The following is a 15,269-nucleotide window of genomic DNA, read 5'->3' as shown; positions in this document are numbered from 1 at the left end:
AAGCAGTCGCGCGTGGTGAAAGTAGTTCGGGGTCACATATCATGGTTTAGTCGAATATCAATGCCGCGTCCAATAGATATGGCTGTCACCAATAATACACGTGTGTATGGGTATGGATAAACAATAAATATGGTGTGAGATAACATACACAGGTTAAGATAGAAAGGGGAGGTAATGACCTTGTTACAGTCTCCTGTGATACTGATATACTATAGGGGAGGTAATGACCCTGTTACAGTCCCCTGTGGTACTGATATACTATAGGGGAGGTAATGAAATTGTTACAGTCTCCTGTGATACTGATATACTATAGGGGAGGTAATGACCCTGTTACAGTCCCCTGTGGTACTGATATACTATAGGGGAGGTAATGAAATTGTTACATTCCCCTGTGGTACTGATATACTATAGGGGAGGTAATGACCCTGTTACAGTCCCCTGTGGTACTGATATACTATAGGGGAGGTAATGAAATTGTTACATTCCCCTGTGGTACTGATATACTATAGGGGAGGTAATGACCCTGTTACAGTCCCCTGTGGTACTGATATACTATAGAGGAGGTAATGACCTTGCTGTCTCCTGTGATACTGATATACTATAGGGGAGGTAATGACCTTGCTGTCTCCTGTGATACTGATATACTATAGGGGAGGTAATGAAATTGTTACAGTCTCCTGTGATACTGATATACTATAGGGGAGGTAATGACCCTGTTACAGTCCCCTGTGGTACTGATATACTATAGGGGAGGTAATGAAATTGTTACAGTCTCCTGTGATACTGATATACTATAGGGGAGGTAATGACCCTGTTACAGTCCCCTGTGGTACTGATATACTATAGGGGAGGTAATGAAATTGTTACATTCCCCTGTGGTACTGATATACTATAGGGGAGGTAATGACCCTGTTACAGTCCCCTGTGGTACTGATATACTATAGGGGAGGTAATGAAATTGTTACATTCCCCTGTGGTACTGATATACTATAGGGGAGGTAATGACCCTGTTACAGTCCCCTGTGGTACTGATATACTATAGAGGAGGTAATGACCTTGCTGTCTCCTGTGATACTGATATACTATAGGGGAGGTAATGACCTTGCTGTCTCCTGTGATACTGATATACTATAGGGGAGGTAATGACCTTGCTGTCTCCTGTGATACTGATATACTATAGGGGAGATAATGACCTTGTTACAGTACCCTGTGATACTGATATACTATAGGGGAGGTAATGACCTTGCTGTCTCCTGTGATACTGATATACTATAGGGGAGGTAATGACCTTGCTGTCTCCTGTGATACTGATATACTATAGGGGAGATAATGACCTTGTTACAGTACCCTGTGATACTGATATACTATAGGGGAGGTAATGACCCTGTTACAGTCCCCTGTGGTACTGATATACTATAGAGGAGGTAATGACCTTGCTGTCTCCTGTGATACTGATATACTATAGGGGAGGTAATGACCTTGCTGTCTCCTGTGATACTGATATACTATAGGGGAGGTAATGACCTTATTGTCTCCTGTGATACTGATATACTATAGGGGAGGTAATGACCTTATTGTCTCCTGTGATACCCTTCCTTACATTGGTTGCGTTTGGCACACAAGATTAGGACGCGTACATCTGCGTGCTGGTGCGGGTTATTCCATCACGCTGGTAAAACGTGTGGTCATCTGTTCCGTGAAAAACCAACATTCCCCAAGTTTCTGTGACATCGCCATCTTGATCAAGGAGGTAAGTGTTGAAAAACCAACATTCCCCATGTTTCTGTGACATCGCCATCTTGATCAAGGAGGTAAGTGTTGAAAAACCAACATTCCCCATGTTTCTGTGACATCGCCATCTTGATCAAGGAGGTAAGTGTACAAAAACAAACACAATTAACCGACTGATTATTAAATGAAAATGTAGTCTTTAATTGTTTCCATTTCATGTTCAACATCAATGTATACAAACACATATGTACATATTACATTTACTTCATTATAAGTGACAGTTAAACATTCAACCGTACAAACAAGTTAAAACAATTGAAAACAAACATTTCTATATTATCTACAGTTGAGTGTATATAACGATACTCCAGGTAAGTTATTGTCTGTAAAACCAACCATTGTCACAAACTGGTGTCATGACACAACCAATCACTACTACTAATTTAAAACACACGTGTACGTAATAGTACTATTAGCATTTTCATTCCCTCTGACTTCAAATTCTACATTCCTGTACTGACCGTAGATGTATTAATTTCACGCTGGTCCTTAACTTCACCAACTAACATTCGCGAATTTTCATTACATTATTTATTTCCTGTGGGTAACACAGACATGTAATACTGTAGCCCGTCATTTCAAGAAATCCTCCTCATTTACGTCTGTGTATCCCAGACTAACACCTGGATGGTCTTATAGCACTGTTTTTAGCTAGACGTCCGAGGTTTGTTTCACCAAACGGACGTGAAAAGATATGGGGACACCTGTCCGACTACGTGGGGTTTCCCCGGGTACTCTAATTTCCTCTAACATTAAGACAACTCGAGCGCCTCCAATCGCGCCATCAAGAGTGATTACTATCGGTTGAAATAACTTGATTCACAATTGTTGTAAAAGAGATAAAATTGTTATTAATACCTTTACGCGAACGCTCCTCCCTCCTGTAGACCCCACTGTCTCGGACGTTATTTTGTTATATAATGATTCTGTTTGAATTAAAATATATGTTTTTCATTGCGTGTAATTGTTCATGTTCTCGGTGAATTAGCTTATACTGAATATAAATCTCCTACAATAAATGGTCCAATTCGATAAATTTATTTAATCATCGATTTTTATATCTGATCACAAATGTAATATTTATTCTTTTCAAGTATTTAATCATATTTATAAAATTTTAATTACGCTTTTGAAGTTTGTAATCAATTTCACGATTGCTGTGTTAATTGATTGTTATACTGTATTATATAATGACACGTGTTATATCTAATAATAACTTCAGCATTTCACCCTTATTTTAGTATTCAATCATGAAAGTACTAAATCATAACTTCAATATCTAATCAAGACGGTAAAAAGTCATTACAACTGATGTTCAAACAAAACAGTTTAAATCACAAGCGGATTAAAAACTAAATGCGTTTTGATTGGCTGAACACGGTGAACTTTGACCGGAAAGGGCGCTTCACATATTCACGGAAATCAAAACACGCAAAAAGTAGTTCGCAATTGTTGTTGTTTTTTCCCCATTTATTTCTTATATGATTCATATTAAATTAATGCTTTAAAGATCATTACCCTTTAATGACTTATTTCAATTTGTAAATTATAATATTTCGAGATATATTTGAAATGTCTGCTGTGTATATAAATTTGTGGCATTTCATTACAGATCGAACCTAAAGAGCCAACCGATTTCGTAAATAAAACACATGTGGATACATTCCTTTTGGTAGAAACTTGTCACACAAACTCATGGTTGAGTATATGGCATTTCTTTCACTCTCGTTTGCTAATTTTCAGAAGTTACAAAATAATCGCTTAAAGTCGCGTTAGTGTTCCTCTGTAAACCATGTTCACAAATGTACATACTAAAGTCACCATTTACATTCTATCACTTCTTCTTCAAAAACAGTAATAGAGTTAATGTACTGGTCCGTGACCCCTGGAAGAGTGTAAATATTAGGTCACAGCAGAATAAGCCTCATCTGATACTGTCACAATAAACATCGACAAATCTCAATTATCCAATGTATTCTTCACCGGTTAATACTTGATAAATGAAGGATTAGATTCATGGCTACTACATACCTCATTAGTGACATTATTAAACAGTTCTCTTCAGCGTATTTCTATATTCTAAAACAAAACAGAAAGGACAAACACAACATAGACTCGATTTTCATCTTAGTTTGACGACAGTGAGTATGCAAATGGATAATAAACTGAAATACATGTCATATGATCAGCTATGATTTGACAGTAACAGGTGCTTTGTACATACACAAGCAAATTTTGTTATTTTTATATGTGTAAGAACACGGGCTTGTTAATGACTAATGGATGTGAAGGATATAAAAATAAATGGACAGTATTTACGTTTTGAAAGGTTTGGTAACTTTTGGTGCAAATGTCTTGAATAACATAACGATTATTTATAATCAGCTGCACGTGGTTGACATTAACTATGTAGAGTGTGTCGCTAGAAATATCCTTTGTAAACAATTTAATTAGTTGGAACATGTTTTCCTTGGACACACATAAGGAATATAACACTTTCTAGTACAATACCTTAGCCATTCATTTTACACCGATTTTCTCTGTCTTTATTTGGCTATTTTGTTCACAGGCATAAATATAGGTAATCATGATTTGTTAAATTTCCTTTTTTAAACCTCACATTTCTGCCACTGTTGTTTTGAAAGCTTAATTAAACAAGTTTTCACCCGATCCCAATTTGTTACTAGTAACCATATGTATGTAGTTAACGTCAGTCTATGTTGGTGTGTTGTTTGAAGAACTGTTACTCAGGTGAATGGATCCATTGTAGGACGTGTAAATATTACACGAAAACCACACTCTCCTTCCGGACTTGTTCAATAATATAGAGTTAGGAGTAACAGTAGTTCCTATCAACATGTACTGGAATTGCTTTCTGTACTTTCGGTGTTAGTCTGGGCTGTAACCGACTGTGATGTTCTCTGTTCATACAAAGGGTTACAAAAGGTCACATCCGGTGGAGGATCACACGGGCTGTAATAGAAAGATACATTTTCAGGAATGGAAATACGAGTTCGATGACTAATTATTACAGAAAATATGTGAAAATGAAATTATTCCCGTGGGTTTGAATTCTGTCTACAAACGATATCATAAAAGAGGCGTTTTCTGGAACAGATAATTAGTAATGATTTCAAGCTTTTCTCCAAAATCCACACCAATTAAACGGTAAAAAAAACCCGGATGAGGCTTAAGTGAGCAACTCAGCTGGTCAGCAATTCTACGTTATCAATAGAGACTCTTGTGAAGGTTAGGAAGCCTATCTAATATATATCAGGAAATCACATCAAGAAGCGGTTATCGGAAAAACATGCAATACTGACATCATAAGATAATGTTTCATCGACATTAATTGTAGAATGTGTAGTTAGGTATTCACTGGATACTAATCAAGTCTACAGCAGATGCATCACCACTCGGAAGAAAAATTCCAGTTTCATACCACATGTATTTTGTTTTTACGTGTGTGTGTCTTTAGTAGTATAGACAGGACCCAATACCTGTTAACCTGCTTAACACACATGAGTCATCTGTATTATATCTGTACTATATCTGTACCGTACCTTGGTTGTGGTAAATTGATATCGGAGTCATCATCCTGCCCTCTATCGGCTTGGTCATTCGCATTACTGAAAAAAAAAAAAACATCATTTGAACAGGAATTAGATACACCTCGAACCTGAGAGTGTTAGATGACAGACATCCTCACTTTGCAATGTAAGGAGAGTGCAATAACTGTTGTGAAAGTATAACACGATTTGGTCACGTGAGCGTTATTGTGACTCTAATTGTGACTATACTAACTCTTAAAATATCGCAAACTGAAATCTGGAAAGTGCAGAAGGCTTAAAATGAAGCATAGATTTTATAGAATTTTGAATTTAAAATTGAAGTATTTAATAGCTAATGCTATTATGACGCTATATCAAATACTGCCATTGCTGTCAAAATATCAGTAGTTCCAGCAGTGTGTTGTAGAGTCACGACACCATTTGATAAAAACATCCATTGGCTGTGTAAACGAAGCCTATCCCGTAAAACTGTTATTTTTATCATTAATATTTCAATCCAATACTTCTCGTGTATTTTGACGGCCAGTGTTACTTAGCTTTAATGTTATGAACGTCGGTGTTACAATATACACGGAGACTGGTGTTGTTGTAACACAGGGCCAGTGCTTCAGGGATAAACGGCTATCTTTCCGAGTGATTACATAATTCACAAATAAATAGTTCGATTCATTACAATTACTCGAGGGTTATTTAGGTAAAAACTACCACACAACAAACAATAGCACCACTACAACGATTTTACACTAACAATCTTACATATTTAAAACCAAGAAATAAGGATGATAATGTAAATGTGCATCTGATTTAGATTACTATCTTGCAAGATATTTGACGTGAAGGAAATGCATATAAGCCACCTCAAGCGACGACACGTGACGATAAAATGATATCTGGGGAATTGCCGATGTAAGTTTCATTACACTAAGTGATAAACTTATGACAGTTTAGGGACGAAGTGACCGTCCTTCAGACACTGTTAAAGGTTGTGTCTGCTGTATCTAGTGTTAACTCTAATGTTCCTATTGTCGGGAATCTGTTACAACTAAAGGCCTGTTATATTCTACACAAACTATTTTATAATCAAACAACGTTTTATACATATAACTACTTGTACTGCTATCTATTATTGTTCGCTTCGTTATAATACTTACTTGTCTTTGTCATAGAGTGATACACTCTCTTCTGTGAAAGGAAAGTTGGTCACGTTTCGCCTCTTAGGAATTCTTTTCCTGCAAAATGACCAGAGAAACACAATTGTTCAAAATGACAGTCAGAAATAGAAATCAAAGCAAACAAAACAGGACTATTTTTAACCGTCTGAAATATGGTAATGGAGACATTTTTTAAACCGTGCGTTTAAAATTTCTTCATTAGTTACAAGATAGTTTTATTGAAATCAACACGAATAATGGGAATTGTTACTACATGGAAAGGTGTAGTGAAAATTGTCACTAACATACGGAGAATCACATGTCGTTCTTAATACGTTTCCATCATAAATTTATTTTGGAAATAATTTACATCTATAGCGTTAATGATACTGTTTTAATCAGAAGGGGACCTAATGTCCTTAAATAAGTATTTGATTTGGCGGTAAAATGTCATTAAACATCCTTATATCGTATACGTAGATTGCAAATTTCCGGATCATCGCTTGCTACACTTTTTTCCTTATATCGCTGCTACATGAACTGGCATATACGTGATACTGATAGCGACTTTTCGGGTGACAATAATTGACATATAGTGTCCCATTACACGGCGTGCTAAACCGATGATTCCTTCAGTCTAGCATGTGGTATCTACAAGGTGGCGTCTAAGACCAACTCGCACAGAAATAAAGCGCAATTAACCGGTGCTCTTCCTCCTCAGAGGATCTTCGATGCGTGAATACACAGCCATATCTAACTGGCGAAACAAAACACGTCATCAGATATAAATACAATGCTAACGATTGAAAATAAAGACTAATGAGGAGTTCCGAAAGCAATGGATACACTATCGAGTTAAATCTGCTGACATATTAACAGGTAGACAGAAGAAAACCTATAGACGACTTCCAATATTTGATATCAAACAAAGTGTGGTTGTTGTATCGTATCTTTCCCTTCATTTTTTTTCTGTTATTGAACATTAACATAAAGTTTACGACCGACAAAGTTAATTTTGAATGATACATTGATAAAATCATCTGATTGGAACTGACCATTATGACTTTGAAGGCCGCCCCATCAAACAAGTGTTTGTTATTGCCTTGGCGAGTTCGTGCCGCCAGCACGCCAGGTGCGACCATTCCACATTAAGCTGCTCCATAACTCAGCCTACATCCCATAAAAACGTGCCTTGTACGCGTATGTATTAGATCAATTACCCACTAATTATGACATTTCATGATGTTGTCTTCCATGTGGCCATTTGTTAGATGTAACCTGGTTGCCATGTATGTATTAATGTGGTTTCCATCAGCTGTGTTGATCCCATGATAATCGTTGTTCCTATCGCCTCTCATATCTTGGTCAAAGAGTTAGCGAAGACGTGCCAACACGAAACAAAGTATCGATTTGTATTTTATTTACTTTCGAGTGCAAATATGTTATACGCCATCTGAATTTATATTTGTTTTAACGAGGAAGGTGATGTATACAATAAGTGATGTAAATGCCTTTATGATTGAAGTCTATCAGCGGTGTTTAGATCTAATCAGATTGTTGAAATGAATGACACCTTTCGCCGAAATGCATTTTTCTGCTCTTATTTTCGCTTTGCATTCTGGCAAGTCCTAGAAGGATTGAACATTGTTTGACTGCACATTGTATGGGGAGATGATTTTAAACAAGGTATATAATAGGTATTAAAAACAGTATTAATCATGTTACCTTTAGTTAATGAAACATGCGCATGTGCAAACAGAATGAATTATACATTTCGGCACACTTTGCAAGGTCTCTGTGATCTGTTTTGATAAGCCCTTCGATAAATTCAGTCTATCCAGAAATGAACTTCAATTGAGATTTACAAACATATTTATATATCTTTACCTGTAATGTCGACAAACGACGATTAAAATGACAAGGAGGGTCATAAAGAGGACGAAGAAAGTAATGACGAGAATGAGGATGACGTGACGTAAATCCGGTTCTATCGTCACAACTTCCGGGATCTCATGTGTGACATCATAATCATCAAACTTTTCTCCTGAAATGATAATAAAATCAGAGATAAATATTAGTCATAGAAAATCTTACAAAGATAATCCTCTTACCTAGAAGAATAAATGCTACATAAATAAATCGCAGGAGATAGCTCTTACTCATGGCTACTAAATATAACAAAGATTTTTATTAAAAATAGATCTCACTGGCATGGACAAATCTCATAAAAAGATAGTTTTTACAGATATAAACCTAATACAAAGGATTAAATCTTACAAATATAAACTTTGAAGAGATAAATGTTAAAAAGTTAAACCTTACTCAATATATGGTACGGAAGAGGCATGCCATGTTGGTTATAAACAACCATGCATTTTCAATGACTGATCAAGATTATTCACATCAAAAGTATTGGAATTTTTACATATATATCAATATACTGTTACCATTGAACAAGCAGTACTCACTATCGAGTATTGCTATTAATGTTGTGTTGCATGTTTAATGTCCCTAACTCGATATCGCCACGTTAAATTTGCATAATTTGGAATGAATCGCTGTAATTGATGGGGGATTGGTTGTCAAATGGATCAACAATTCATGCAGCCGTTAGTAAATGGAGTTAACATATTGATGTTTAGTCAGAAAAGCGACATTGTAAGAAGAAAGTTGATAACTCGTAATTCACGTTCGCTATTTCCAATAATCCGTCATAGAACTAAAGAGAAGAACTACACAAGGACATAAATTGGTCATTGATAAAAATCACTACTAATATGGGGTTTTATCGTATTTTTTTTATATAGTTTTCACATGTTACATGATGACCATTGATGATGATGACAGAATTTCCATACTTACCCGTTTCTGTGGTAACTATTAGTGCTTCTTCGACTGACTTTTCTGTTGGTGAGGGGCGCCGCCTCGGCTCAATAAACATGGCTGCTAAACCAAGGGTGATGACTGTTTTATTATTTTCTGACACAGATGAAGATGGGGTTGTGTTGTAAGACACATTGTAATGACCAGTGGTCTCCTGGCTAGAGTCTACTGAGGCACTTGTTTCTTGGGAGGAGGGATGTGAGGTAGTTTGGTCAATGGATGATGGGATGGAAGTGGTAGGCGTAGGGATATGAATAAATTTGTACACTGCGTGGAAGCCCTTCCTTTGAACCCTGTCGTCCGTATGGAATGTGATAAACAATACATCATTTGATGACGTAACTGTCTTTTTGTTACGGCGTCCACAATAAATTCCTAATGTCGGAGACGAGTCTGAATCGCCGTCGAAAACCTCTATGAGGTCGTATGCTAATCGGCAAGGTCCATTCATATGTCTCTCTAAATCCATTGAGAGAAAGTTGAGGTATATTTTGGCTCCTTTGGGAGCCACAATCTTCCACTGACAAGACGTGGAAGGAGCGTAGTTGTTTGGCCAGTTTGGCGAGGAAATCATTCCATTATCCTCAGTTAGTGTTCCTCCACAGGGCCAATCTGTCAAGTGATTGATTAAATGAACGGTATCTTATTATTAAACATAACTATTATACATATTATCGATACTTATATTGGAACTTATGTGTAAACTGACAAGTGACAAACGGCAAATTATTAAGAATAAGGACGCGGATCAGATTGTTTTGGAAAATGGTCTTCATTTTAACATTGTTGATGTGTCTATCTAGTAGTATCGTTGTTATATCGCTGTTTCGTGAAAGGTCAATTTTTTATATTGTCACATTACTTGCTTAACATACGATGTGACGAAATGACTGCGAACTAAACATTCTTCTGAGCATCTCTCCTTTAATACTTTGATTATACGCAATCGTGCACAAACATCTTGAAACATTCAGACCCTATCATAGAAATTTAAAGGTAGACAAGTGACTTCCATTCCAGAAACAAAAACATTTAATTATTGTTTGTCATTCTGATTTTTGGAATTTTGTAAAAGGTTAAGAATGTTAGCTAGAAATAACTTACCTGTATGGAAGAAAACTCGGAAGCCCATGGCATCCTGGAATGCGTTAGAAATAAATGTGACATTTAAACTGTTCGATAAACTAATGTAGGAACTCTGCTTCGGTACACTGCACATGACCTTGCGACGATGATCAAGGTCAACATCGGCCTTATCGATTATCACGAGTTTATCGTCAGCTTCCTCACATTCATCATTATCATGACGACCAAGGTCGAAATGAGAAAATTCTAATTTTATAATCTGAAAGAGAAGATGAATCTTTAATGAAGTAATATCAATATGATGATGGAGGCAATCCTCAGTAAGAGACCTAGGTTCGTATAGTTCATATTTATTTGAAAACCACCCGAGAGCTTTTGTATAAAGTAAAAAAATTAACGCAAAGAGAACAGCAGTCATACAAAAATGAAAAATAAACATCTTTGACTCGTTACAAATAAATGTTGTGAATATAGGTTGTTGCAATAAAGACAATGGGGTAATGAAAAGACACACTTTAAAACCATGTCTCAGAGTAATAGCTTATAAACATTGTATATAACTTAAACACTGATCTTTTATATATATATAATAAATCATTAATATTATCTACATATCTTTCCGGTTTAAAATGGTTTTCTATAAATATCTCATTCGTTGTAATTTTTAAGGTGCAAAATTTAAACTGAAAACACATTTTTCTCTCTGTTTAGCTATTTTCTGTTGTGATATGTATGTATCCGTATACTATTTTTGTGGATTATCTTTAAGTTTATGAGAAACAACAGATGTCTTACACGAAATTTCGGGACCGTGATTTGCCAAGAACATTCCATATTGTGGTAATAGTTCCTTGGCCAATTGGGAGAGGCGAAGTTACCCTCGGATGCGTAAAAGACTCCTCCACAATCTGTAAACAGAACAGGATTTCAAAGGCTTATAAAGTAATCAACATCACCCTCAACCAATATTTTGGGATAATGGACATCAGAGATTTATTTCAAGATTAACATCATCATTATGACACTATAATGCTAGTCTACACAAAGCCTTTTAAGGTGGAGTTTTGACACTATAAACGACAAAATATTTACCAGCATTTTCTGACGTTTTCTACAATCTATGCTCAATTGAAATGAAATAGATTTACCTAAGAAAGGTTTCATTTCGAAGTGATGTACTTGTGCAAATCCATGACTTATCAATCCGCCAACGTCACTTCCCGTCTTGGTGCCGAGCAAGCATGTGCCATCTTGAATCTGCAAAGAACAGATTATCAGTAAAAAAAATTGAAGATTCGTGTATATTTTGTCTTCCTCGCTGATAATTCATCTGAAGTCACATTGAGGGTAGTAGCGTGTTTGTTCTGGTTTATTTCAAGATGAAAGAAAAACATGAGTGACATTTAATTTGGTTCTAGCATCTAGCATCGCACTGAAATATATCTTGAAAGACTTATTTCCAGCAGACGGTCTATTGTAGAAAAGGTCTTACGTTACCCGAGCAGACTCTCAGTGACAGCAAACGGGAATATAGAAAATCACTGCCCGAGATTCTAATCAACCATAGACAACACACTTATCACACAAACAAGCATACCTGATAGTCGAAGGAGCGACACACGAAATCGCTTTCCTGTAGACATTTTCTTGCACAGTTGTTTGGCGTCACCCGCTTGAATGTTTTTTCGTTGTTACCAAGAACGGCGGAGTACGGCGTAGGGTAAAACATCTCCAGGTATTCCTCTGTCGGGAACAAATGTTGATTGTAAAAATAGATAAATAAAAATCGACTGCCTTAGAAATCCAGTTCTGTTCAACGTTCTGTTCAGGAAAGTAATATATATTCGACTATTAATTGTCATATAGTACTAAGATTCTTCAACTACGATTAGAAGGGGAGATGTTTCATGTGTTGCAACCATGAAAAACACACATGCTACACAACCAGGATTTCAGGAGATGTGAAAGATACCAAGTACCTACAGATCATCACATCGATCAAACTTGGATGTAATCAACATTGTACAATCCATAAACGGTATACCACTGATGGTTTTATAAAATGATAATCACACCAAAGAGATACTTATTACATCTTTGAATGCTTTCTTACATAAGCGTTTGACGTTCCTCTAAAACTAGGTATGAAATAAATACATGAAAATAATGAAAATAAATAATTATGGGGCTAGTTCACCTCCCCATCTAGATTTTGACATTTCTTTCGATTGCTTTGGGTTTTCTTCATTCGTCTCATACCTTTAACATTAAGGCCATTATCATCGGTTACAATAAGGACAACATAACTGTATGATGCAATTAACTTCACCGTTTAGCTCTATCTAGATATGTGTCTTTTATTCAATCCTGTAGAATACAGTAGCTCTATAGTAAGAAAAGCTAACCATGATGTTACAGGAATAAGGCTAGATTTGAACGAATGGAATCACATAGAAGACTAAATCTATGGTTACAGCTGATCGATATAGTATCGATATAATTAATTTATCGCGCTTCGACGCACAATACTTCTGGGATCAACACATTCTCATAGAGGAGTTGCTATCTATAAACGGTATAGTTGTTTCGTCATCATGCGGTGTTTAAATTCTCAAATAGAAATATGATATTATTTGCATTTTATAATTTGATTTCAGATGAAATAATTTGTTTTGATCTGCAGTGTCAACTTTCGAACATGGTTGATAATTTTATTTAATGTGGGTTTCAGTTCTCAATGTTTGTGTTGAGATTGTATATGAGGCTAGGCTATTCACTGCAATATAAACTTTTTGCAAATAGATACTCATATGAGACACAAGGATAAACTGTTATGTTACATTCTCCTTTTCATTTGTAAATTTGAATTGTAATTCTCTTTCCATGTTTCCAATGTTATTTATTCCTCAGACGATGCATTCAAGTTTCACCCCTTTTTTTCCATTTTCATTGTAAGTATTTATTTGACATCAGGGACAATCCACTGCAGATGAACTGTTTATCATTTTAATTCCCTGCACTACTGAGCCACCATGAAATGTATTTTATCAAAATCATTTTTCGAAGGAACTATCGATATTGAGAGTGTGTTGAAACAAATTGTATTACTATAAAGCTTCATCTTCGTAGAAAAGGAATCCTTCGTAAGATCAAACTCATTTGGTTATCGCGAGAAAAAGTCTCATGTTGCCTTAATTTCACATTCCAGTTCACACACGTCCTCGTAATCAATTTCATCATCAGTCTCATCAGTATGACGGGGAATAACAAATTACGACAGCGTATCATAAAAACGAAACGAATATATACGAGATAAGGCAAAGGAAAAGACAACTTTAAAGAATTTGGGGCATAATTGTAGGAAAAAGTCAGAAACATTCAACTGTGCGTTGATCAAACACCATGAGACAAAAATGTTTGGATGATATGTTGTTCTTCAAAACGGCACGGAGTACATTTGATAATGAACTTTTAACCTTCTGTGTATTGTTCTTCCCAAGGTTGCTATTCACAACTAGTGTACACATCAGTGAAGCAGCAGTGCAAGAGCGATGTGTTATATATGTATTGGCTTTGCTTTTCAACATGACTACAATCCATTTTCATAAAATAAATAAGCGAACATTAACATGTACTTTAAAAGTGATAGATCATTATTTTGTTTTTACTTGTAATATTTTCAATACACTAAATGCATTCAGCAGCTTTGCCGACGTAATAAAAATGAACCTCGTTTTCTACACTTTCGTTATCTATAAATCACATTGCTGCTCCAGCTGCTGCCGCTCCTATGAGATGATAGTGATCAGGAGTTATCTCCCTTCTCTAAATCTAGAACACACTAAATATAACATGTATAAGAAGGAATCGACTTGCAAAATTTTGAAACATGATTTTAACAAAACTATCATCACATCAAGATTACGCACTGTTCCCCGCTTATGAATGACGAGACGGAATATTTTAAAGTCCTCTCCATAAAAAATACGACCATTTTAACACAGGTTTGTGGTACCTATCAAAGCTCTCTAAAGCCTCTGCTGTACCCAAACAGTGTTAAATTTTCAATTCTTGATGTAAATAAATTCTGGGCACTGATTGTAGATTAAAAAGCCTAACGCTTGCATGTCTGGGTCTTTTGTTGCCTCGAATGCAAGGCTACTTATCGGATAGAATCGCCGAGCCTTAAAGCGAGTTTAATGACCTTCGGGTGTAGGTGGTAGAATCTCCAGTTTTATTATGACAAATTACAATAAAAAAACAAAAAGGCTGACATCAAACATATGTTTGTGATGTTTAGCAATATTTAGCGATTTTTGACAAATATCATCAATTTGTACAGATAAAAATCATTTTGGTCTCTTTAAGTTAAAGTTTGATCAGTGTAGATATAGAGCTCTGTGAACAAACCACCAACGTTGATTTTGTAGAACAGAACTCTTCCTTCACTACATCATTAATCAAAGTTTTATTGGCATCGAAAATTTCACTTCCTAACTCCATTGAAGAGCTTGCCGAAGTATTTTTCTTTCTAAAAACGACCAAACGTTAATAATAAGTCAATTATTGGTTGTATCTATTTTGAAATTTTCAGTGATGTGGTGGTACTCTTTGCTGTCTTGATATCGGTGTTTGAAATATGACACTGTCTATACTGATGTATAGGACAGGGTATGTACGTCTATGTAAGATACTATGGAAATGATAAATTACAATAGGCCATTGATCATAAACGGGGAATATCTCAGGAGATTGCCGACATAGCTTGCTCATTTGCTAATTACAA

At 35.9% G+C, this 15,269-nt stretch overlaps 1 protein-coding gene across 1 annotated transcript in view; it reads right to left on the bottom strand.

Annotated features, from left to right (window-relative positions):
• Positions 1 to 4,643: 4,643 nt before the first annotated feature.
• Positions 4,644 to 15,269, bottom strand: part of LOC132551801 (uncharacterized) — a 49,678-nt gene continuing 39,052 nt past the window's right edge. The window contains exons 5-13 of the mRNA XM_060215945.1: positions 12,081 to 12,226; positions 11,632 to 11,740; positions 11,279 to 11,391; positions 10,502 to 10,742; positions 9,377 to 10,009; positions 8,402 to 8,558; positions 6,515 to 6,592; positions 5,355 to 5,420; positions 4,644 to 4,764 (exon numbers count right to left, since the gene is read on the bottom strand). Coding sequence (XP_060071928.1) covers positions 4,644 to 4,764; positions 5,355 to 5,420; positions 6,515 to 6,592; positions 8,402 to 8,558; positions 9,377 to 10,009; positions 10,502 to 10,742; positions 11,279 to 11,391; positions 11,632 to 11,740; positions 12,081 to 12,226 — 1,664 coding nt within the window. The remainder of the gene's footprint in view (positions 4,765 to 5,354; positions 5,421 to 6,514; positions 6,593 to 8,401; positions 8,559 to 9,376; positions 10,010 to 10,501; positions 10,743 to 11,278; positions 11,392 to 11,631; positions 11,741 to 12,080; positions 12,227 to 15,269) is intronic.

The sequence above is a fragment of the Ylistrum balloti genome, unplaced genomic scaffold, assembly GCF_031769215.1.
Source record: "Ylistrum balloti isolate Yb309-2 unplaced genomic scaffold, AGI_CSIRO_Ybal_v1 Utg370214, whole genome shotgun sequence".
Classification (NCBI taxonomy): Eukaryota; Metazoa; Mollusca; class Bivalvia; order Pectinida; family Pectinidae; genus Ylistrum; species Ylistrum balloti.
This window is presented reverse-complemented; position numbering and strand designations above follow the sequence as displayed.